A 22681-nucleotide genomic window follows, 5' to 3' on the forward strand; every position below is an offset into this window, starting at 1 on the left:
AATAAGTTATAAACAGGTTAAGATCTTAATAATTATCTTTAGTTAATTAAAAAATTACACTCTTTATTCACTTTGGATAAAGCGTTGTCATTTATTTTTATTTTGGAAAATTAATTAATTTAATTCATTCATTCATATATAATATACACACACATAAATTAGTTGTTGTATACAATGGTAATGGTTAAATATACCAATTGTAACATTGTTGTGAATGACACTATAGAGATAAATGAAGATGAGTTAAATATGGCACTGTATATATTAATGATAGAATTCAAAATAAAATTAAAAAAAAGTCTAAATTTTATTGAGCTATAAGTTTCCAACTTCTTTACTTGACACTTGAGTCTACCATGTTTGTACTTAAAGCACTATAAGCATTATCTGCGATGGCTTCGTTGATAACCTCAGAAGGATGAAATGCATCAAAATATGGAGATTTGTTTCTGCTCTCGCATGGCTTCTCATTAGGGATGCACTGTCCATCAGGCCCAACTTTGCAGCATACATAAGCATCAGGTTTATATTCTGCCACCAACCAAAGTTAATAATGTATATATATCTACTTTTACTTTTCAATTTTTCTGAAATGATCACAACATAGTTTTATATGTATGTAAATGGTGGGAGGTAAGAAGAAAAAATGGTTACCTTGTGCCATTTTTGCAGTGGTGTCGGTTGACAGGCCAGGAATAAGGACAAATTTAGCATCAGGGAATTGTTGATTGAAACGTTGAACTAATGCTTTAAGCTTGTCGTTTAAAAGGGTGACTGCATCATTTTCCGCTTCAACACAGAGTGATCCAGGTTTTCCATGTATAGAAACTTCGTGCGGAACGCAGCCTAAGGGGCCTACAGCAGACAAAGCAATCTTCCTTGCTCCAAGTATATACAAGACCTGCACATAGAAACAAACAATGTATAACATGTCCTTTGGTGCAGCGTGTTATAATTAATGTTGTACCTTTAAATGCTTTGAATATTCTTCGGTAAGAATCTGGGCAAACTGGTCGGAAGAAAACTTCTGACTTGATTGGTAATGGTCGGGCATGAAGTAGTTGTTTACATAATCATTGCTGCCTATATTAAGATAATATAAGCATTCGTTTAGGTGTTTGTTCGCTTTCGTAATACCCTGGAGTTGCTTACTGATATCGTAAACTATGATTTTGTGGTTTTGTATTTGCTTTTCCAACCCAATATGCTCACCCTGCAATACCGAATTAACTAAAAGTAGGTTTTCACTCTCAGAACACAACCAGAACTTCGATCAAATATATATTCAATAGGACACACTGCAAGTGTACAAAGCAAAACAGGAGTAGAAAAAAATAAAAATTCGAAAAATTTACGTGACAAGCACATGGTGAACTGAACATCCACCTAAATATGTCCCTGCATTAACCAAATCTCATGCCACAACCCAACTTAGCATAAACTTCCTAATTCCTCTCGGTCCTTACAAAATAGATAGTAGCGGTGATGTATAAATAGATATTTATATTGTGTATATATTACAACAAAAATAGATATTTAATGTCGATAAAAATATAACACTAACAAATAAAAACGCATGCTAAGTAGTCAATAATATTGAATGTGTGTGACTCTAATACTATCGATGCTAATTCATTAGATTCAGGAAGTTGTACCTTCAAACATTCCTAAAATATCCCTTTTAATCTAATTAATTTTATTCTTTACTGAAAAATAAAATAATAAAATTAGATTCAGACTTTAACTAGTGTTGACTTAGTGAACACTAATTCATTATTATTTTTTAAATTAAAATTTTTTTCATCAGTCAACATTCGTTTGCTAATGATAATAATTTATTTCTTTTTATCATAAAACACTTTTGTCTTAAAAAATATAATATAAACAAAAAAAATGTAGTGGACAGTGGAGATTAATGTTGATAAAGTATACATGTCTCAACGAAAGAGACAAAGAGAAGAGTGTGGATGAAGAAGATGAATGTGAATAAAAAATATAAGAAGATTTATACAGAAAGTAATAGAGAAAAATTGAAAATTTAATCACTACTAACATAATTTATGAATATAAATACTAAACATAAATAAAATTATTATCAACTAGATAGAAAATAAATCTTATTTATTTTAGTCGATATAGACTAAGCCAACAATAATCTAACGCAAATAAATAATTTTACTTATTAAGAAAAGTTAAAAAAGAGTTACGGTCGTTAAGTGAATTATCTTAGCGGCAGTTAACATATATTAATCCAAAACTACCACCAATATTTATTTATTAAAAAAAATAAAAAATAACATTTTGTGTCACATTAAAATGGACTCTATTAAGATATAATTTTAAAAAAAAATATTAGTGTTAGCTAAGCCGATATTAATTCAACACTAACACAAATATTTATTTTAAAAACTAATTTTACAACTTTTAATTTTTTTTAAAAAAATTAATTTTTTTTTTGCATTATAATCAATTTAGTTGACATTTTTTTTTATCTATAAATAAATGTAGAGCATTTTAGCATAGTCCACATTAATATTAATATTAATATTTGAAAGTTAATTTAATTTTTTTTATATTTTCTTATAATAATATGTAATAAGTACATATTACTTAGCAAATTATTAATATATTTTATAATTTACTTCTTATTCCATAATTTGTTATTCTTTGTTTTAAAACTTAAGAAAAAAATAGAATGTATGAAGCTTCAAAAGTTCTCCATCTTAATTTCTTGTAGCCATCTCAGTCATACCAACTATTCTAGTTCTCCACCTCCATGTTATCTGGGTTTTGGTTAATCCCATAACAATGGTTACTTCCATTGATACTTATTCCAACCATTTCGTTTATCTATGGTTTTCCTTCCTCGCTTGGTTTGACAGTTTCCTCTCGTGTCAGGAACAAATTAGTCTTCTCAGGCAAAGCTGTCGAGATGAGATGGAAGAAGAAAATGTTCAACGATGATGAGATATCACAAGGATTACATTGATGGCTTTAACGATTTTGGGATTTGCGAGCTTGAGAATTACCATATCGTGAGGGAAACACGGTCATATAGGTGATAGTTTTTATGAATTTATTTTTTTATTTTCTATAAGAGTTAAATCATCTAAAAATAATTTTTATTTATTTATTTATTATTTTCTACAGATAAAAATAATGATTATATACAACTTCGTAAGAATATCGATGAGTTTGTTCTCGATGCAAGTAGAAACCGTGATATCGAACGAAGAAGAAAGAAACATAAATGAGAGTATTGGATTGGATGAGTATATGATGGAAGTAACAATTATGATGGAGTTAACCAAAAATCCACATAAAACCGAGGTGTGATTAATGCGGGAAGAGGATGAAGGGAAGGTTAAGAAATAATTTAATTTAAAAAAATGAAATAAAGAAAAAGAATTAAAAAATATGAATAATTATTTAATAAGATGTTATTTAGAGAAAGTAAAAGAGTTTGACTTATACCAAATGGTTCCCGGACTCTTCGAGAATCCCCGCTGAACCTGATGCATAATTGACACCTTTGAGTATGTCTGAACCACTCCTATTTGCAAAGGGGGGAATATATTCCTTGAATCCCAAACGCTCACCTGCACTTAAAACATCTCACATTAATCTATTCAATTCCTTCCTTTCAACTTATCATTCTAACATAACATCTCTACTCTCAGACAAACTATGTCTGTGTTTTACCGATTATGTCAACGATAGTACGGCCGTTGGTAAATCTTCCAGTAGGGCCTTGTGGGAAATCAATCCCATAAGGCAAGTGATTAACTTTGGCCTCAGTACGTAGATTGTTGTTGTTTCCACAATCTGCTAGAGAGTCTCCAAACACGAAAAAACCAGCTACTTCCAGATTAGGCCCACCAATGCAATCTTGCATCAGCAGAAAAACACCCACTAACCATAACTTGCTTTTACAACCCATATCAAACAAAATCAAACACAAGACTTCAAACTTCAGATCCAAAGTTTTAGGGTTTCCACACAACTCACAATATATATATTAGAGAGAAGAGAGAGAGAGATAAAACAGAGGCTGGTATGATCCAATTTTGTGGACAAATTTGGTTGAAAATAATTTGTCTGAGTAACACATTGGAAAGCCATATATAGGTAGATTTTAGAGAGTCAATTTGATGCACACACTGTTAGAAAATGACTGGACCCTAAATCAACAAAAGAAGGTCTAACTAGAAGTTCGGCATGCCATGAGACTTAAATTGCCTTAACAATCTCACTTTTCTATTTTCACAAAATTAAAGTTAAAATCACTTACTTTTAATCTCCCAAATTTAGGGGGGTTGGGGTTTATAATTTGAAGACTTAAATGACTTCAATAACTTTAGTTTTTTTGATTTGCTATCATTGTTCATTACAATATAATTGCATACTCTCCTTGTTTCTTCTTCTTCTCCTCCTGAACGAACTAATTAAGGAAAGAGAATTTTCTCTAACCCTTTCTTGAACTAAATCAAATAAGGTGACATCAAATAAGGTGGAACTCTTTCCTTAGTTGAAAATTTTCTTCTTCTATAAAAGTATATTTTAAGTTTAATTCATCCTTACAAGACCGACTCATAAAATAAGGTTAAATTTGTATCTACTTTTATATTATAAATATTTTATATTTAGTTGATTTAAGATCTCTAACACATCCTCTTATGCGTCAAGATCCTGTGAGATTATATATTTATGGATTATCCAATAGTGGGTGGCCTGATAAATCCAATAAATTATCGTTATGATAGACTTTAAATGACTTTGATACCATATCGAAAAAATGAGCATTAAGTCTAACTCAACCTTATAAAATTGGTTCATAGTAGATAATTTACACTCACTTATATATTGTGAAATGTTTTTAAGTGTGTTTTGCCCCCCTTTTGTTTTAAAGTTTAGTTATAAGGATCCTAATAGGGTATAGTTGATGTTTTCTTTTGATATGGTTTACCATTCATTTTCATTATGGATGATTGGTTGGATGGTTTATAGATCCTGAAGATTGTAATAAGTCAGGTGTTGAGCAGATTGGCTTTGATCATTTTTATATAAAGATTAAAATATTTCTGAAGTGTCTCATTTTATTTTATTTATTTATTACTGATAAAAAAGCCCACACAAATTATCTAAAATTCTATAATACATATTTGTAAACACTAAAAAATTGAAGTTTTAGTGAGAGAAGTTGTGGAATTAATTTAGACAAAAGAACTTAGAAGTTTTTGTGAAAGGATAATAATACATTGACAACCCACAATATTTTATACAATCACATTATAACTTCACAACAAGAAAATCATGAAATAGAAACCAATTTTATAAATAAAAAATAATTAGTTACTATAGTGATTAAATTAGAGACCATTTTAGAAACTAAAAAAAAAATTGGTTTCTAAATTAGTTTTTATTATTGTTAAATAATTTTTAAATTGGTATCTAATTAGCAACCAAGTTTTTGCTACCAAATTGGTAGTTAAAATCTTAGTAGTTAATTAGATACTAATTTAGAAACTATTTAACAATAATAAAAACTAATTTAGAAACCAATTTTCTTTTTTAGTTTCTAAAATGGTCTCTGATTTAGTTACTATTACAACTAATTATTTTGGTCTATAAAAAATTATTTCTATTTAATAATTTTCTTGTAGTGTTTCCAACACTATTATTTTAATTTTTTTCATATGATTTAATTTCAAATTTATCTTTTATTATATATTTATTTATTTTTAAATTCATCACACCAAGAATTATATACAACTCTAATATTCTAAAATTATATTTTTGTTTGTGAAAAGATTGTAATAGAAAATTAGATAGAGCTGACAACAGGCGAATGAGGATTGTGAAGGCGAAGAAGATGTCTGAATCTGAGTGAATATATATACTGTGGACATCCTGTCTCTTACTCTCCCTTTCAACCCTTGGCAATGGAATAGGATTTCGCCGCCATCAATCATGCCTCTTATAACGATCAATGATACTGCTCTTCGGAAGATGAAAGGAGAAACAAATTTGTTGGAAAATTGGGTTGTACATGTGATTACTGTAGTTGAAGGATGTCAGAATGCCAGTCACTACCTATGCAACAACTACATGTACCTACGAAAGCTCTTTTTTTTAAAATAAATATACAAAAAGTTACTGTATAAATTATAATTTCAAATATGCAACGTACTAAAAACTCATAAAATATAAAACAAAGAAAACATTTGCAACATACTAAAACATCAAGTGACTTATAACTTCATCAAGCGACTTTTCATTTCCACCACATGCTATATAACTTAATATAGCTTCAATCCTAGTTATTTTTATAGAACTTATTATTATTGAGAACAACTATTTTTTTTAAGTTTTGTAAATTTTTATAACCATTGACGGTTATGTGATTGGTGGAATTAGCATTTAATTCATTATCCATTCAACATATAGCTAAATATTTTAGGATGTTTCATAACCGAATATCTCTTTTTTATTAGATACCGACAACAATCTACTAAGTGTATTATTTCTTACGTTGCTATTATTTAATTACCATTTCTTAACTTTGATTTCAAATTCTTGTGATTTGTATTTTCGCATCAATTTTGCATTTAACTCTTTCGAGTTAAGATAACTTTGATTTTTTTAAGAGAGTCAATTGTCTTAGACAATAAACACAATGATGATAATATATGATCTTCGTCGTTAATATGTACACCAATATTAATCTAGAATTAATTTGTTGAACATCAAGTTGTTTGTTAATAACCTTTTCACCACTCATTTTATATATATATATATATATATATATATAAAACTAGCTAAGGAGTTCAACATATATAAGCTCTCAAATTCATGCACAATATTGTTATTATTTTTTTTAAGACTTGTCTCAACACCTTATCACTAAAGCTCAAGACAATTTCACGATGAACATTTTCCAAAGGTATTTTTTTATTCTTCTAAGCCATAAAAACATGAAGTTTGGATTCACCTTCCAAAACTTTACAAGGCCTTTGTAAACCAAAATCACACATATTTAATTGTCACAATATGAAATCATTAACTCTGATCAACTTCTTAATCTCATACTTAGTAGAAGTAATTATTATTGAACAATTCCACATCCACACCAATTTGTTGTGGAATTTTTCAAAACAAGTTTATCAAAAAACACATAATTATCACATAACAAAATCGAAATAAAGGATTAAGAAGGAAGGGAATTAAATACAAAAAATTTAACATGGTTAAGTTAAACGTTAACAAACTTCAATTAATGTTTATTCAATAATTAAGTTACAAGTTACATCATGATTTTGAAGATATCTTTTGTATAGAACTAGACAATAACTAGCTTTATGCACATGTGAAACATATGTTTAGTGCTTAACACAAGACACAAAATCCATTGAAAATCGGATAATAGTAGATACAATTGATTGTATAAAAAGTTCTTTCATCATATAAACTTTCAAGATATTCTTCATCAAACAAGATACTCCTTGCTAATAGATAAAACTTTACTATCAAACACTATTATTAGAATTATTATCCACATACTATTATTAATAATAATATTACTAATATTATTATTGATATTAAAATTATTAATATTAATATTAATAGTAATACTAATAACATTAATAATAAACAATACTTATTTTGTTTAAAATCAAATTATCTTAAAAATTAACTTTTATTTATTTTTCTTTAATCAAACTATCTTTTCCTTTTTTTTCTCTCTCTCTTTTATTTATTTCATTTATTTCCTTTCATTCTATTTTTTTTCACTGATCAAACAATATAAAGAGAGGAAGGAAAACGAGTAAAAAATTGAGTAATTTTTTAGTTGTTTGGTAAAAAAAAAATGCAGATAAAGAAACATAGTAATATTCCTCTGTTGTGATTTAATTTGTAGAGTTTAAGTTTATACACAAACCTTTTATTTATCTGTTGTAACCTTGACTTCTTAAGCTATAAGTTTCGTGCAAGTTTTAAAGTAACTAAAACAAAATTAGAAATAATAAGTTAACTATACGTGACTGTTTCTTTGGTTAACCAAATCATTATATATTTGAAAGGCTACTATTTTGAACTTGTTTATTTCTGGTTTTACTTGCTTTCAACGTTTTGTGTTCTCATACTACATTCACTCTTCTACTCATCTCCAACCAAATACACTTTTTATATATATACCTCTACAACCTTCATTCATGTATTTTTACTATACACACTTTCAATCATTAATTCAGATTTAATAATTTTTTAAAATCATAATTAATATTAACAAGAAGCCAGACACAAAAACCTTAATAATTTTAAATAAAATTTCATCAGTACACATTACTAGCATTTTTTATTTTTACTCTTTGGTGGTACCTGGTTAAGCATTCCATGCATATAATACAGTAATTTTATGGTATACAAGAAAATTTAAGGTTTTAATACTGTTTGAGAAATTATCTCTTCTTCCATTTATATGTCAAAACTCATTTAATTAATCATAGGAACAAAACACTACTATACAAAAATCTTTATTTATTCCTTGTGCATCCTTCTAAAAACATCTTATACCTCATTACTTTTTTTTTTTAATTTTTAACTGTTTTATATATGAGTTTTGGATTAATCTTCTCGTATTTACTAGCATTTCTTTTTTTCTTTTTTTCTTTTTATAGTAATATTTTTTTTTATGTGGTAGAGATTATTGTTGTTACTTGAGGTGTAAACATAGTTGTGATGTCAAGTTTTATAGTGATGTCTAACATTAGAGTTTTTATATATAAAAAAAAACTAACACTACAAGAAAATCATTAAATAAAAACTAATACTAAAGACCAATAATTAGTTATTATTTGATTAAATTAGAGTCCATTTAATAAACTAAAAATTATTAGTAACTAAAGTAGCTTCTATTATAAATAAAAATTTATAAAATAGTTTCTAAATTAGTAGCTACCAAAGTTTTAGTTACTTATTACTTTATATTTTAAATTAATCTTTATTAGTCTTTTAGAGACTAATTTAGAATCTAAAATATTAGTCTCTAAAACTTAGGTAGCTAATTTAGTTACAAATTTAGAAATTATTTTATAAATTTTTTATTAATAATAGAATCCACTTTACATATAAATAATTTGTTAGTCTTTGAATTAGTATCTAATTTAGTTAATATAGTGACTAGTTATTTTTTATCTCTAAATTTGATTATTATTTAATAAATTTATTGTAGTTTAACCTAGATATATATGCATTATTTCTTGTATATACTCTAAAATATGATATTAGACAAACATTACTAAAAAGTCCTTAGAGAATTTAATGTCTTAACTAGAGAATTCAATATAAAAATTGTAAATTGTGATTCCAAGGATTTATCTATAAGCTCTAAAACACTTATATATGGTTTCTTATTGGGAAGGTGGACCTTGTAAGATAAGACAATACGTAATTGTAGAGTTAGGCTTCCAAAGTTAGCTTCATGGGGTGAAATACAGCTAAAAATGGTACATTTGTGAGTCAACTATAGTTAGTGAAATCTTAAATACTATACTTTAATGTGAGGTCTTCTTTTGAATATCGTGTGTTAAAATTTTGTAATTCTCCAAATCTTCAATTTCATGTATCTCCCGATTATTAAATACGTAGTTGGTTATATCTAATATGTGAGCTAAATGTTTACCAATATACAAACTTTAGTCTTTAACATAATTAAAAGAATATCAATCAAGTTCACGAAATATGTATTAGTTTAAAAGTATTCTTAAAAATATAATATAATATTCATATTTCATAATTGTGTTTTAAATATTAAAAAGGTGTTTTTATAATACGCATAGATAAAAGTTTATCATAATCATACATTGTTAGAAGAATGTCTATTTCTTATGCATTCAAAAAAACTATTACAAAAAGAGATATTTTAAAACAATCATTTACTCCATAATCAAAATATCAAATTTTTAAAATAGTTAATTTATATATAAAAGTAATTTTGAAAGAAATCACTATAAGAGAAATATATATTAGAGTTGGTCAAAAAATCAATACAGATAAAGAAAAGCCAACATTAATTAAAAATTAGCGTCAGTTGTGGATGACATAAACAATTATTTTTATTTTAAAATTTATTTAATTTGATATCAATTTAATCATATTAAATAAAATTAATTTTTAATATTAATTAATTTTTTGTCGGTTTTTTGTGATAATAATTAAAAAAAACACTTGTAATATTTTCATATTCAACAAAATAAAATCTCATTCTGAAAATTCGATTCCAAAAAACTCTTTCTGAAATGCATTTCATGCATTATGAAAAATTTATTATAAAAATTCTATTCCAAAAATCTTGTTTTGAAATTTCCCGAAAACTTATTTTAGAAGATTTACAAACAGGTATTTCAGAAGTTACTTTAAAAGGATAAAATTGTAGTTTTAAAAGTTATGTGGGTACAGTTAGAAATCATGGAATTGTAGATGAAAAAACTACATATCTATTGTATCACCCCTATAGAATGAGGCTTTTCTTCCTGCAACCCCATAATTACTAACTGCGAATTTTGGTTTTGGAATATATATATATATATATATATATATATATATATATATATATATTATTTTTAAAAATTTGTTCTATAATGCATCTCATGTTGTGGAAAGTTTGTTCAAAAAAGTTTGTTTCATTCCTGAAAGCATCTCACATATTCTATATTCTAGAAATTCTATTACTGAAAGTTCATATTCCATAATGCATTTTATATGTTCCAAAAAACTTGTTCTATAAATTCTATTTTGAAAATTTAAAAAAAAAATTGTTTGGAAAGATTTCTAGAACAGATAATTCATAAGTTATATGAAAGATAAAATAGCCATTTTAAAAATTATGGCACTTAGAAATTATTGGAGTGGAGGAAAAAAAGTTGTAGAATAATGACAATAGGGTCAAAGATCCATGGTCCTTTTTTTTCTTTTTCTTTTTCAATTACAATATTAAAACCATTTATCAATTATCATCATGAAGATGGAGTGAGTTCGTCATGTTTGTGAAAAGTAACTCGAACATAGTCACATCGTCTCTCTTTGGATGTTGGCACTTATAGTGCATTTGGTTATTCAATTAAACAAGTTTTAATACATGTAAGCAAAAACAAAATATGTTTGTAAATGTTTTGGTTTTCGACCAGGAAGAAAACAAACATGTGCTTATAGTTGTCTTTTTAAATTTTTCTTTGGTAGATACTCTTAATAAGAAGGGAAACCTTCTTAGCTCCGCCCCAATTAAAATGAAAACGTGTTTTCATTTTATATTTTATCCAAATTTATGTTAATTTTAAAGGAAAGGTTTTTTTTTAAAAAAAAAAGTAATCATCAACCAAAATAGTAAAGTAAATTTTTGACCTATAATTCTTAGGTCGTCTAACTTGTCTAACACAGACACATGAGGTTGGACCAAATTGGTACCTTCATACTTTCTTCCTTTACATACATAACTATGACAAAAATCCAAATTATCTTTGGTTTGCAAGCATTTTAAATTGTACATTTTAACACTCAAAAGTGTATTATAGATTAAACAAAATGTATAATGCAATCTAAAAATATATTTTAAAACTTAAGATGTATTATGGATGGTATAATTTTAAATATATTTTTGAATTTTAAAAATGTATTTTAAACAATCTAAAAATATATTTCACATTACGTAATTTAAAAATCTAAAAATAAATTCTAGATTACAGTAATTCAAATGTAATTCAAAAATGTATTTCAAACTATATAATATATAATATATAATATATTAATATATTATGTAATATGAAAATATAAAAATTATTATGGATTTCGTGATCTATAATACATTTTCAAATTACACAATTTGAAAATTTAAAAATATATTATAAATTATGTAATCTATAATACATTTCTAAATTATTTAATCTGAAATACATTTTTACGATTATATAACCGAAATATATCCTATGTAATTCGTAACATGTTTTTAATTCCACAATCCAATCATGAATATTTTAGACATTTCCAATACCCCATAGAAGTACAAGTAGTAACCATAGGAGTACGAAAACTAATTATTTCTTTTAGGTCAGAACTTGGAAATATGGTCTTGTGTTATCATGCTCAAATCAAACCGGTCCATCCAATCACTATTCAAATTGAGATCAAAACATTCAAAATTTTGGTCTTACATTATGTATAAAAAAAAATTAAATATATTTTTCATCTGTATTATAACACAAAATTGATTTTTTTTTTCTGATCTATATTTTAAAACATTTAAATACTTGTAGTATAAAAATTATTAAAATAATTTTTTTATATATAAAATTAATTTAATTTGATGTTTTAATTCATCAATCCATTGAAAATAATTATAATGTACATCGATCTACAATCAAAACAATAATAAATTTTAAAAAAATAACAATTTTTGAAAAAACTAATAATCATTTCACATTTTAAAAAATTTATTCCAATTATTTTTATACTATAATTTAAAGTTTCTGGTCTAAACAAAACTTAATTTCATGTTATAATATAATACAAGCACGAAACACATATTTAACCACAAAAAAAATAACTTAAATATATTATCTTGGATACGTAAAAAGAAAGAAGATTAATATTTTAATATTACTGAATTTATTTTAATTTCCTAAAAATCAAGATTAATATTTTAATATTACTGAATTTATTTTAATTTCCTAAAAATCGGAAAGATACATGCATCGTTGTAATTCATTAGGTACAACTTAATGTGGGATTCAACTGTATTGAAATATGAATTGAAAATGTAAATCTTTATTTTATTCTCTTTGTAGACTTTTAGCTCTAACAAATGGTACTTTCATCAACCTACTCCCTTCTAACTCACCACGACCATGAAAAAGGTTTATTTTTATCACCAACAAAAGCTGAGTAATATAGACATGGAGAAAGACAAAAAAATGAAACCAGAGGGCAGCGGAAACTGAAGTGTAAAATTTATAAAATCATTAGGGTTGAGGTTAATGCAGGTAAAACTCAATCAGTTCACTTTCTGAAAAACATTGCCGAAAAACACCAAACATGCACCTCCACATTCATCTGTCTAACGAGCAATCCATCTAACTTCAAAAATGAAACCAATGTCAAATGAACTTCTTTTCTATTTCTTCTAATTTGGCAGGTTTCTTTAACAGCCACTGCTTTATATTGCAGGCAAGAGTTACAAGAACAAACTGAGAGAAGCACAGATTCATAATAATTGCTTCAAAAAGGAAAGGATACTTCTCAGGAGGATGCATGGTCAAGTAAACTATGTGAAGAACAAAATAGCAACATAAAATAAGGAACATGGTGGCTGAGCCCATATAATTACTCAGGTGATTACTCTCTCTCACTCTGTGTTGAACAGGCGCATTGAGTATCAGGAAAAAGAGAGCAAGCAAAGCCAAATATGCAACAACCAAGTTATCCCGACATATCAGAGGAAACATGGAGAGCATGGCGAATTGTGTGAGCCACTTGAAAATAAAAGGCTCTTCAACAGCCAGAAGGGTTGCTGGAAGAAGTGGCAGCAAAATAGACTTCTCATGCACTGTAAGGGAAAAAAAAGGGGAACAGACAAATTTCTCATAAGGTTTTTCATAACAATCTTTTTTCATAATTCTGGAATATGAAAGAAAAGAAATACTACCAACCTTGAAAAGAAAACAAGTAAAACGAGAAAGAACTATTAAGCAGCGCATAAAGGAAACCTCGGTGGCTGGGAGACCTTATTTGTTGAATCATTGAAGGAAGACAGGTTATAACTGTTGCAGTGAAGCTGATAAGCTTCAGAGACTCGGTTGTGAACAGTCTTTTCCACTTGACGACAACTGAAGAGGCACACCAAAAGTTGGCCACGTAATCCTCAAATAATCCCCTTTCAAATGGAGCAAGACGCGAGAGGACCTGTGTTACAAGTGCCACATGCAAATAACAAGGGTCCTTTATAAGGATCAGAAAATAGTTGAGAAGGCATCTCTGCTGTTTAATTTAATGTATCAATCAACACCCACGGCTAAGTTTAACTTATACTACGGCCATATCTACATTGAAATCCCTCAGACTTTAGACCTATTGCTCTCTTATCAAACAATCAATTTCTAATACCTCATTTAAGGCTTCACATTCATAGCTTTAGTTGCAAATTTTCACTTTGCCAAATTCATCTATGAATATCATACTTGGCCAAAGATTAATTTTTCATCTTCATAATACTCCCTAAACTGTAGCCTGTATTAGTGGAACTTATACAAAATACTAAAGCAACAGAAGTTTTACTCTTGGAAGAAAGGTAACACAATTTCAAACCATAAGCATGCCTAGCATTCAAGAATGATAGAGATTCTTTCACGGAGGTGACTAATTTGTTGAAATGAAATTATGGCTTTTAAACATGCAGTAAGTGGTTGCATGTTTTCCAAATATCAAATAAAGAATACAATGAGTGAAACAGACAACATTGTTTAATTTGCAAGCATGCTGTGTAATGATGTTTAAACTACGGTGCATAATGATTTTTAAACTTTCCGTGCATTCACATACATTGATTATAAAATTATAAGAGAAATACAAAGCAGGAAGATCAGGAATCCTCACGAGAGCACTGAAAGAAATACTAAAAACACTTAAGGAGAGATTAAACAATCAAGTGTAATGAAGACACCACTTAAAAAAGTAGGGGCATAAACCACGAGGAAGATAGAAAAAATATCATGTGATTCCTATTCTGAAAAAATTTCACATGTATAGACTAGCAGCTTAAAATTCTAGCACTTTGCTCCAACCAAATAAACCTCAAATCTACATTCAACTCATTTCCCAGAACCATAAGAATAAAAAAAAATATCAAGGAGGACAAACAATGGTATCATCAACTGTCTAACAGACTCAACACAACAGGGGAATAAGTAGCTTACAAACTCCTATAATTATTACCTTACACAACATTGAAGACAGAGCGGGATATGAGCTATGCATTTGAGGATTAAATGTTGAGTGTTAATCTAGAAATTTCATAGATCTGCTCCTTTATTTGAAAGATTCACCAAATGACATTAATACTTCATCCGTGTTCTAGAATGCATGAAAACATCCCTTCTAATAGACATATTCAAGGCTCGTGTTACTTGTTTAGTTCTGATGTCCAACTTTTTTATTACTTTTATTCACAAGTAACTATCCAAACCAAGACAATTCTTAATTAGTATACTGATTACTGACTACTCAGCAGACAGCACAAAGGACAAATACTATTATCAAATTACTAAATAATAAACATAAAGAATTTTGAATGAAAATCAGGAAACAAAATAATTTTTAGGATAATTAGTTGATTCCACAAGTGGCACACAGGCCTCAAAGATGTAGCAAAATCAGGAATATGCACACATAAAGTCCAGATCATATGGTCCTACGAGATAGATAGGAAAACATGATCACACAGTCAAGATTATGTCATACAAATAAATTAACCAATTATATATCATCATTGAAAAGCTTTCTGACAGTACAGATACTAAATCAGTTTACAGTAGCCTTCAAGATGAAATCCATTCATGAGGCATTTAGTCTAGCCCAAGCCAGATTTCACCCAGGTCGGATGAATACCATAAGCAAAAGGCAGGAGCAACATAAATATTTTGACTACAAAATGCCCTACCAATTTCTGAACGATCAAATGAAACTTAAATGAAGGTAAAAATTCTAAAGCCTTTGTTCAAGGGAAACAAATACGATAAAGGTAAGAATATGAAACAAAAATACAAGTTCAGAATACAAATGCACTTTGTACCAGGCAATGACAACATTGTTACCTCTAAAATGGATTGTGTTGAATATAGATAAGGCCACCACACAGCTGCAAACGTTCCTAAAACAAACAACCCAAGTTTTAACACCTCAAGGATTGGATGTTTCCGCCTCAGGCATTTGCCTAGTAGATGGCTGAAAAATGCAGGTGCAAAATATGCACTCATCTGAAAAAAAATGATACGCATAAGGTAATTAGCAATCACTGCTGGAGAGTAAACCACAAAATGAGACCAGATGCAATCATCACTACTTTGGATACAGTACATTCTGTTCTTAGCTTATTAACAGCAACCTAATCCATTACTTTCATTTGCCATTTCCTGACAACTATATGCTATTTTTTTTTTATCAGCAATGAATTAATAGAATTTAAAAGAAACACTTTAGGGGTGTTCCAACCCTTATACATAAAAACTCCTAATTAAGCATTCAACAATTAGATCAAAGTTAAGCGATACACCACTTAACTCAAAACCTTAAACTAGTTAAAGATACTCAGTCCCAAAACCTGAATCTGCATAAAACCAGCACACAACAAAACCAAGCCTGGTGGCGAGGGAGAACTGCTAGAGAAAGCAGCATATGCCTCAAACCAAAGAAATAAAACCGAGTGCAGTGTTTTTATAGCAAAACCAGCATATCAACAATGCCAATACCTCCAAAGTTCATACAAGAGCTATTGCAAAATCACAAGCCATGATGACCTGGACCGGTATAGTAACCACCAGCTCAACCAAGCCAAGGGTAACCTGCCTGTCACCTATACCTTCACCCCTCCTTACAATGGCAGAACCGGCCTTTGATAAAACAAGCCTCTAAGCTTCCTCAACAACACCACCTTGAAAACGAACAAACTCCACACTCCATGCCTGTAACCGAGCAACTACCACAGATCCAGGGATTGCCTCTTGACAGCAGAGTGCTTCATCTATAACTCTTAACACATAGCTCAGGGTTTAAGATCCAATCTGAAAATGAGAAGTTAAAATTGTGTACTCTGTTTTTCAACCAAAGCCAAGAGTTGAGTTGTGCCCGGTGAAAGATCTCTTCCGCATCAGGCTTCCCCTGCTTGAAAATGACTAGGTTTCTTTGTTCCCATATTCCTCTCACAGCTGTCACCCACAAACCTTTCCACACAAGGTTTTGCTTTGTGTTCAAGTGTACCAGGTGAAAGTTTTCAAAGTGAACCTTCAAGTCCTTATGTTGGACAAACAAAATCCCCATCCACCTTAGACACAAAAACCACACCTGTTGTGCTACTATGCATTCCAAAAAAAGGTGCTACTATTCAGATTAAACTCAAAACTATATGCTATTGTCAACTAAGGATCATATTCAACTACACAACCAAAAAATTACTGTTATTATGACTTATCACTCTGATCCATACAGACAATAGCAAAGTCACAAAGTCATTAAATTGACAGTGTAAAATATTTAGAAATTCCAATTGAGTTTGAAGTAGTGTATAGGCTGATAAGTATACCAGCAAGTTAGGATTTAGGACATGCAAACTAATTAATAAATTATTATAATTATAGAAATAAGTAGCAGATTCTATATAATTCAGAATATCTTAAGTTATATATCTATAGTTAAGAACATTTTCATTTATTCTACTATCATCTTTATTATTAAAGGATATCAAATCTCCTCTATTTATATGAATCGCATGGACTGTGTAATCTGAAAATGAGCCCACTTGTGTCCTGTTTTGCTACCTTAACCCCAAATTTTTTGCATAATCATTTTATTCACCCAAGTCTAGCCAAGTTTAAATTAATAGCTCCTAGTCTTAAGCAACTTCAAGTGTTAGAACGTGAATTATGTCAACTAGAAAACATGTTAGGCCACCATTTCCCAAACAAACTGAAAAAAGATGTAACTCAGTTTTTTCTCCAATTCATTTAGATATTTACGGACCTAGTCATGTCACATCTTTTGGCTTCAAATATTTGGTAACCTTTATTGATGAATTCTCCCATTGTTTTGTACATAATGTATCTCCAAGCTTAGACTAACTCTTTGCAAAAGCTATTAAATGTATTTTTTTATGGGATATTTTCACCTTAAAAAATGATACAAATGCTATTCTCCAACAACCAAAAGATATTTTATGTCAGCAAATGTCACCTTTTCTAAGGATATGTCCTTTTTCTCGTCCTCTGTGGAAACTCTTACTTCCATGCAACAGGTTCTCCCTGTGCCAACCTTTGGTCCTTTAAAGATACCAACTTTTGTTAACTCCAGCCCAAATGAGAACCAAACCGATATTGCTCCACCACCTCTCCTTGCATACCAACACAAGACATTGAGAAGTCCGCATACTCTTCCCGAAGTCTCTCATGATTCAAATCTCTTAAAAAAAGGTATTTGATTTACTACTAATCCATATCCTATTTACAATTTTTTGACTTATCATCGTTTGTCTCCACCGCATTCTTCTTTTGTGTTTTCTTTGTTTGCCACCACTATTCCTAAAACTATTCGCGAGGCACTTGATCATCCTAAATGGCGACAAGCCATCATGATTGATGAAATGTGGACTCTTTCATGCAATGACATGTGGGAGATTATTATTCTTCTTCCTTTTGGAAAGAAAACAATTAGTTGAAGATGGGTCTATGCTCCTAGAGTTGGGCCTAGTGATTAAGTTGATCTCCTTAAAGCTTGGTTGGTAGCCAAAGGATATACGCAAATTTATAGACTTGACTACTGTGACATTTTTTTCTCTTGTGGCCAAGATTAGCTTAGTTAAACTTTTTTCTTGCAATGGCGGCTATTCGCTATTGACCACTTACCATCTTGTCATAAAAAATGTTTTACTTCATGTGATTTTGTGAAGGAAATTTACATGGATCAACCTCTTGGATTTGTTGCTCAGGGAGAGTCTAGTCTAGAGTGTAAATTATGTCACTCTCTCTATGGTTGGAAGGAATCAACCTGAGCTTGGTTCAGTATGTTCAATCATACTACGAAAGTTCTTAGATTGAAATGAAGTGATGCAAATCATTCAGTTTTCTATTGTCATACCTCTCTTGGGAAGAGTGTTTATCTAATAATCTATGTTAATGACATAGTTATCACAGAAAATGATACCACTAGGATCTTTCAACTGAAGGAGCACTTTTTAGTCATTTTCACATTAAAGATCTTGGTTATTTGAAATACTTTCTAGGTTCTCAATAAGAGGAAAGTGTTATTATTTCACAAAGAAAATATGTTCTTAACATTCTAGAGGAGATAGGTTGGCAAATTTGTTAGCCTATTGATAGTCCTATGGATCCAAATCAAAAGTAATGGTGGACCAAGGTGAAACTTTTTCAAATCCAAAAAAGATATAGGAGGTTGGTGAGAAAACTTTTTATCTCTATAGTACAATACCTATTATTTCTTATGCAATTGGAGTTGTTAGTCAGTTCATGCAAAATCCTCACATTGATCACTAGAATGTTGTAATTCGCATCCCCAAATATATCAAAATGGCTGGAGGACAATGATTGTTATATGGGGAGAAAGGGAATACTCAAACTATAGGGTATTGTGAAGTAAATTGGATTGGTTGTCCCATTTACAGGAGATCCACCACAAGATATTGTGGATTCATTGGAGGAAATATTGTTTCTTGAAAGAGCAAGAAACAAAATGCTATAGCCCAATCAAGTACAGAAGTTGAATATAGATATATGGCTTTGGTCACTTGTAAACTTGTGTGGATTAAACAACTCCTTCAAGAGTTGAAATTTTGTGAATTAGAGTAGATGAAGTTTTACTATAATAACCAGACAGCCCTTCATATTGCTTCCAAACCTATACTTCATGAAAGGACCAAATACATAGAGATTGATTGTCCTTTTATCAGGTAGAAGTTGTTGTGCAAAGAACTTTGTACTCGGTTTATCAGCTAGAATAACTAGTTGGCAGACATTCTCACTAAGTCCTTGAGAGGGCTTAGAATGAGTCTATATGTTTCAAGTTTGGTCATACAATTATAAGCTCTTGTTAGAGGAGGAGTGTTAAAATTATGATTGTTATTGTATTGTAGAGCTCTTATAAAGCTGCTTTTTGGGTGTATGTACCTAGTCTAAGGGTTGAGTGTTATAGGATTTTTTTTTTCCTTGTAATGTACTCTTCCTTCTTTTCGTATATAAAACAAACATCAGCTAGGAATTCAATAGTTTTTCATCATATGCAAATTCAAGTGAATCAACCAAGATAAAAACAAACATAATGTACAAAACAATTGGCATCTCAATTTAACACCAACTCCAAAAGGAATACAAGTAAAGAGGAAAGGCCACACTATCGCAATATTAGCACATGTGCAAAAAAATTCAAATAATATATCCTCTTGGGTAAGGTTGAGTAACCATATATGACTACATAGACCATGAAAAAATAGCTCAAAGTAAAAAAAAAAATCAAATGAAAATAGACCAATGCAACGATGAAGGAGACTAACCTGTTTATGATTTAGAGCTAGACAATAAAGAACAGAACCCACCAAATCTTTTCCAGAGAGGATAGCAGCAACAGCTCCAACAGAGAAACCCAAGCTGATGCAGTTGAACTGAACTACAACAAAATACAATATTCAAAACTACAGCACTACCAAAAGAGTGACTGAAAATTTTGTAAAGAACCAAAGGCATTGAACAAGAAAGACTCAAGAAATTTCTTTTGAAACCTGAAAATGACCATGATCAATTAAGATCAAGCAAGGGCTTAGCAATAGCACAGCAGTGTGCCATAGTAGTTCACTTTTATGGCTCCTTGAAGGTTGGTTGTAATGAACAACAATAAAATATACGACAGCCGGAAAGAAAATCAGGGCATCAGATGATAAGACTGTCCACCTCATGAGTAGTTTTCTGCAGATGTAAGCAACGGCTTAAAATATTAATAATGATAATATCAAAGTTAAAATACCCACTACTCCACGACTAAATTGAAAGTAAGAAAATTGTAGTCATCAATAGAAATCTAAATATTAAAAGATGAGCACCCTGCTAAATAATGATGAGTTTTACATTCATTTATATACTATAATCTGATTATCTTTCTAGTTAACGTGGGATTCCAACAAATGAAGTAACATGTTCATTTTGATTCCCCAAAATTTTGTTCCGGTTTCAATACAGTCGTTCATTATTCAAACTCTTTCCCCATTCTGCTACCTATACTGGGGACTAACATAAACGAGTATGAATAAATACAAAATTCAGATGCAGTTCCTTAAATACTTTAGTGTTATTTCCCCAATAGAATTTCTGTTTCGCCTCAATAAACTATGTTGATCTTTAATGCAAACCCTAATTATGTAGAACACCGGAGTGACCCGCCAATGCAGATTGGAAAATAGGACCAAAAGCACCTAATGAATTAGATCTAAAATTTTCCCTGTACCTAATTCAAACCCTGAATTGTAGACGAGATTTGAATTGAGACCATATTGCAAGTGAGGTACATGTCAAATTGCAATTACCTAAACACCATTTTACATAGAATTGGGAATGAAAAGCGGGTAAAATGCGCACCCAAGATAGGACTCATGACCTCTGGAAGTGAGAAGAGCTACGGAATCAGGATGGAAGAATCTAAGAAAAAGGCCATGAATGAAACTCTGGTACGCAGTCAAAGGTGGGTAGTCGAGTCCCCAATAGCTGAGATCATTGCTGGAACTGTTTCTATACCATTCCTTGACCGGAAGGTTAGTGGTAATCTCCATCCAATGCCTCTGAGCCTCGTAGTCCCCAAACTTCGGAGGGTTGCCAGCACCAGAGTAAGGGTGCAGTGACACCGCCACACGGACCAACAATGCAAACAACCCAACAGTGATGAATACAACTGCTGTTCCATTCCGAACCAACCACCACCGCCAATCAAAATCATGACTTGCAGTGTCTCTAACCTTCTTTCCCTTCCCCATTTCAGAAAATCGGCTCAGATCCATTCACAAGGTCAATTCCCTAAATTGAAGGAAAATTCAACACAAAACCAAAAAAAAAAATCCATTTTATTGAATTTAACTACCATACATATAAAATGTCATAAATTTGTCAACTTTTACAATTTCATAATAATTTATTTTTTGTCTATGAACATGATGCACCATTGTCCCAAATTTTGCACATACTGGCTCAATTGGGAGTCACATGCTCAAGATGATTTCGAATTAATAATGTAAAATATTATACTGAAAATACATAAAAATGAAGCAAACTAATTCACACAAGCAACCATATACAAGTATATAAAATTAAAAGATAAAATTAGTAAAAAGACATATATATTCGAAGCATAAATAATAATAATAATAATAAGTATAAATGACACTAAAAGGCAGAACGTGAGGCTAAATAAATACGAAGCTAAAACAGAAAATAGTGTTGATTCAGGATCCGAGAAATATAGTTTATAAATTAATTGAGGTGTAATTAATTACAAGTATCTTGTTAAGAATTTTGAGACCTTTTTTCTAATTATTAAATTTTCTATTTTGGAAATCCTATTTCTTACAAATACTTATTTTATGCAATTAGTCATGTTTACGTATTACGAGTTAAAAAAAAAAATTGGTGCCAATCAAGGCATCTTTTATTTTGCATAATGGAGTGCAAAGGGTAATTTAAAAGGTTTGCAGATTGTCAAAATATGAAGCTCGAAAATAGCAAGTATATTGTCACTCTTGCTAAGTTTGTTGAATCGTCCAAATATTTAAGTTCCTATCTGAATTGAATAATAAATATAACTTTATTAAGATAGAAATTATGAAAAAAATAGTTTTCTTCTTCTTTTTTTAAGTCTTTTACATTGTTCGAGG

General features: G+C 29.8%; 2 protein-coding genes across 5 annotated transcripts; both read right to left on the bottom strand.

Moving 5' to 3' along the window:
* Positions 1–288: 288 nt before the first annotated feature.
* Positions 289–4100, bottom strand: LOC137812184 (GDSL esterase/lipase At1g29670). The gene is made up of 5 exons (XM_068614098.1): positions 3703–4100; positions 3475–3599; positions 968–1213; positions 655–901; positions 289–531 (listed from the first exon to the last, which is right to left on the bottom strand). Exons 1-5 carry the CDS (start codon positions 3938–3940, stop codon positions 335–337), a joined length of 1053 nt encoding a protein of 350 aa, XP_068470199.1. The 5' UTR covers positions 3941–4100; the 3' UTR covers positions 289–334.
* Positions 4101–13137: 9037 nt separating this feature from the next.
* Positions 13138–22270, bottom strand: LOC137812187 (putative dolichyl pyrophosphate Man9GlcNAc2 alpha-1,3-glucosyltransferase). Of its 4 annotated transcripts, none has more exons than XM_090298876.1 (6): positions 21396–22270; positions 20546–20729; positions 20321–20433; positions 15861–16022; positions 13701–13953; positions 13138–13597 (listed from the first exon to the last, which is right to left on the bottom strand). In XM_090298876.1, exons 4-6 carry the CDS (start codon positions 16020–16022, stop codon positions 13149–13151), a joined length of 864 nt encoding a protein of 287 aa, XP_090155002.1. In that variant the 5' UTR covers positions 20321–20433; positions 20546–20729; positions 21396–22270; the 3' UTR covers positions 13138–13148. The 4 variants fall into 4 exon arrangements, with proteins under 4 accessions (XP_090155002.1, XP_068470205.1, XP_090155001.1 ...); XM_068614104.1 differs by having other exon boundaries at positions 20321–20428; positions 21396–22185; XM_090298875.1 differs by having other exon boundaries at positions 20321–20428; positions 21415–21873.
* Between the last annotated feature and the right edge of the window lie 411 nt (positions 22271–22681).

This window comes from Phaseolus vulgaris, chromosome 2 (assembly GCF_051622355.1).
Source record: "Phaseolus vulgaris cultivar YP4 chromosome 2, ASM5162235v1, whole genome shotgun sequence".
Lineage (NCBI taxonomy): Eukaryota > Viridiplantae > Streptophyta > Magnoliopsida > Fabales > Fabaceae > Phaseolus > Phaseolus vulgaris.

Excerpts from the sequence above, each read along its gene's own strand:
- LOC137812184 (XM_068614098.1), bottom strand. The coding sequence starts at position 3,940 with ATGGGTTGTAAAAGCAAGTTATGGTTAGTGGGTGTTTTTCTGCTGATG. Across the intron at positions 3,600-3,702 it reads TACTATCGTTGACATAATCG|GTGAGCGTTTGGGATTCAAG; the intron begins GTAAAACACAGA and ends TTTTAAGTGCAG. Across the intron at positions 532-654 it reads CACTGCAAAAATGGCACAAG|AATATAAACCTGATGCTTAT; the intron begins GTAACCATTTTT and ends GGTTGGTGGCAG.
- LOC137812187 (XM_068614104.1), bottom strand. The coding sequence starts at position 21,811 with ATGGATCTGAGCCGATTTTCTGAAATGGGGAAGGGAAAGAAGGTTAGA. Across the intron at positions 16,023-20,320 it reads TAGCTCTAAATCATAAACAG|ATGAGTGCATATTTTGCACC; the intron begins GTTAGTCTCCTT and ends ATTTTTTTTCAG. Across the intron at positions 13,598-13,700 it reads TTACTTGTTTTCTTTTCAAG|TGCATGAGAAGTCTATTTTG; the intron begins GTTGGTAGTATT and ends TTTCCCTTACAG.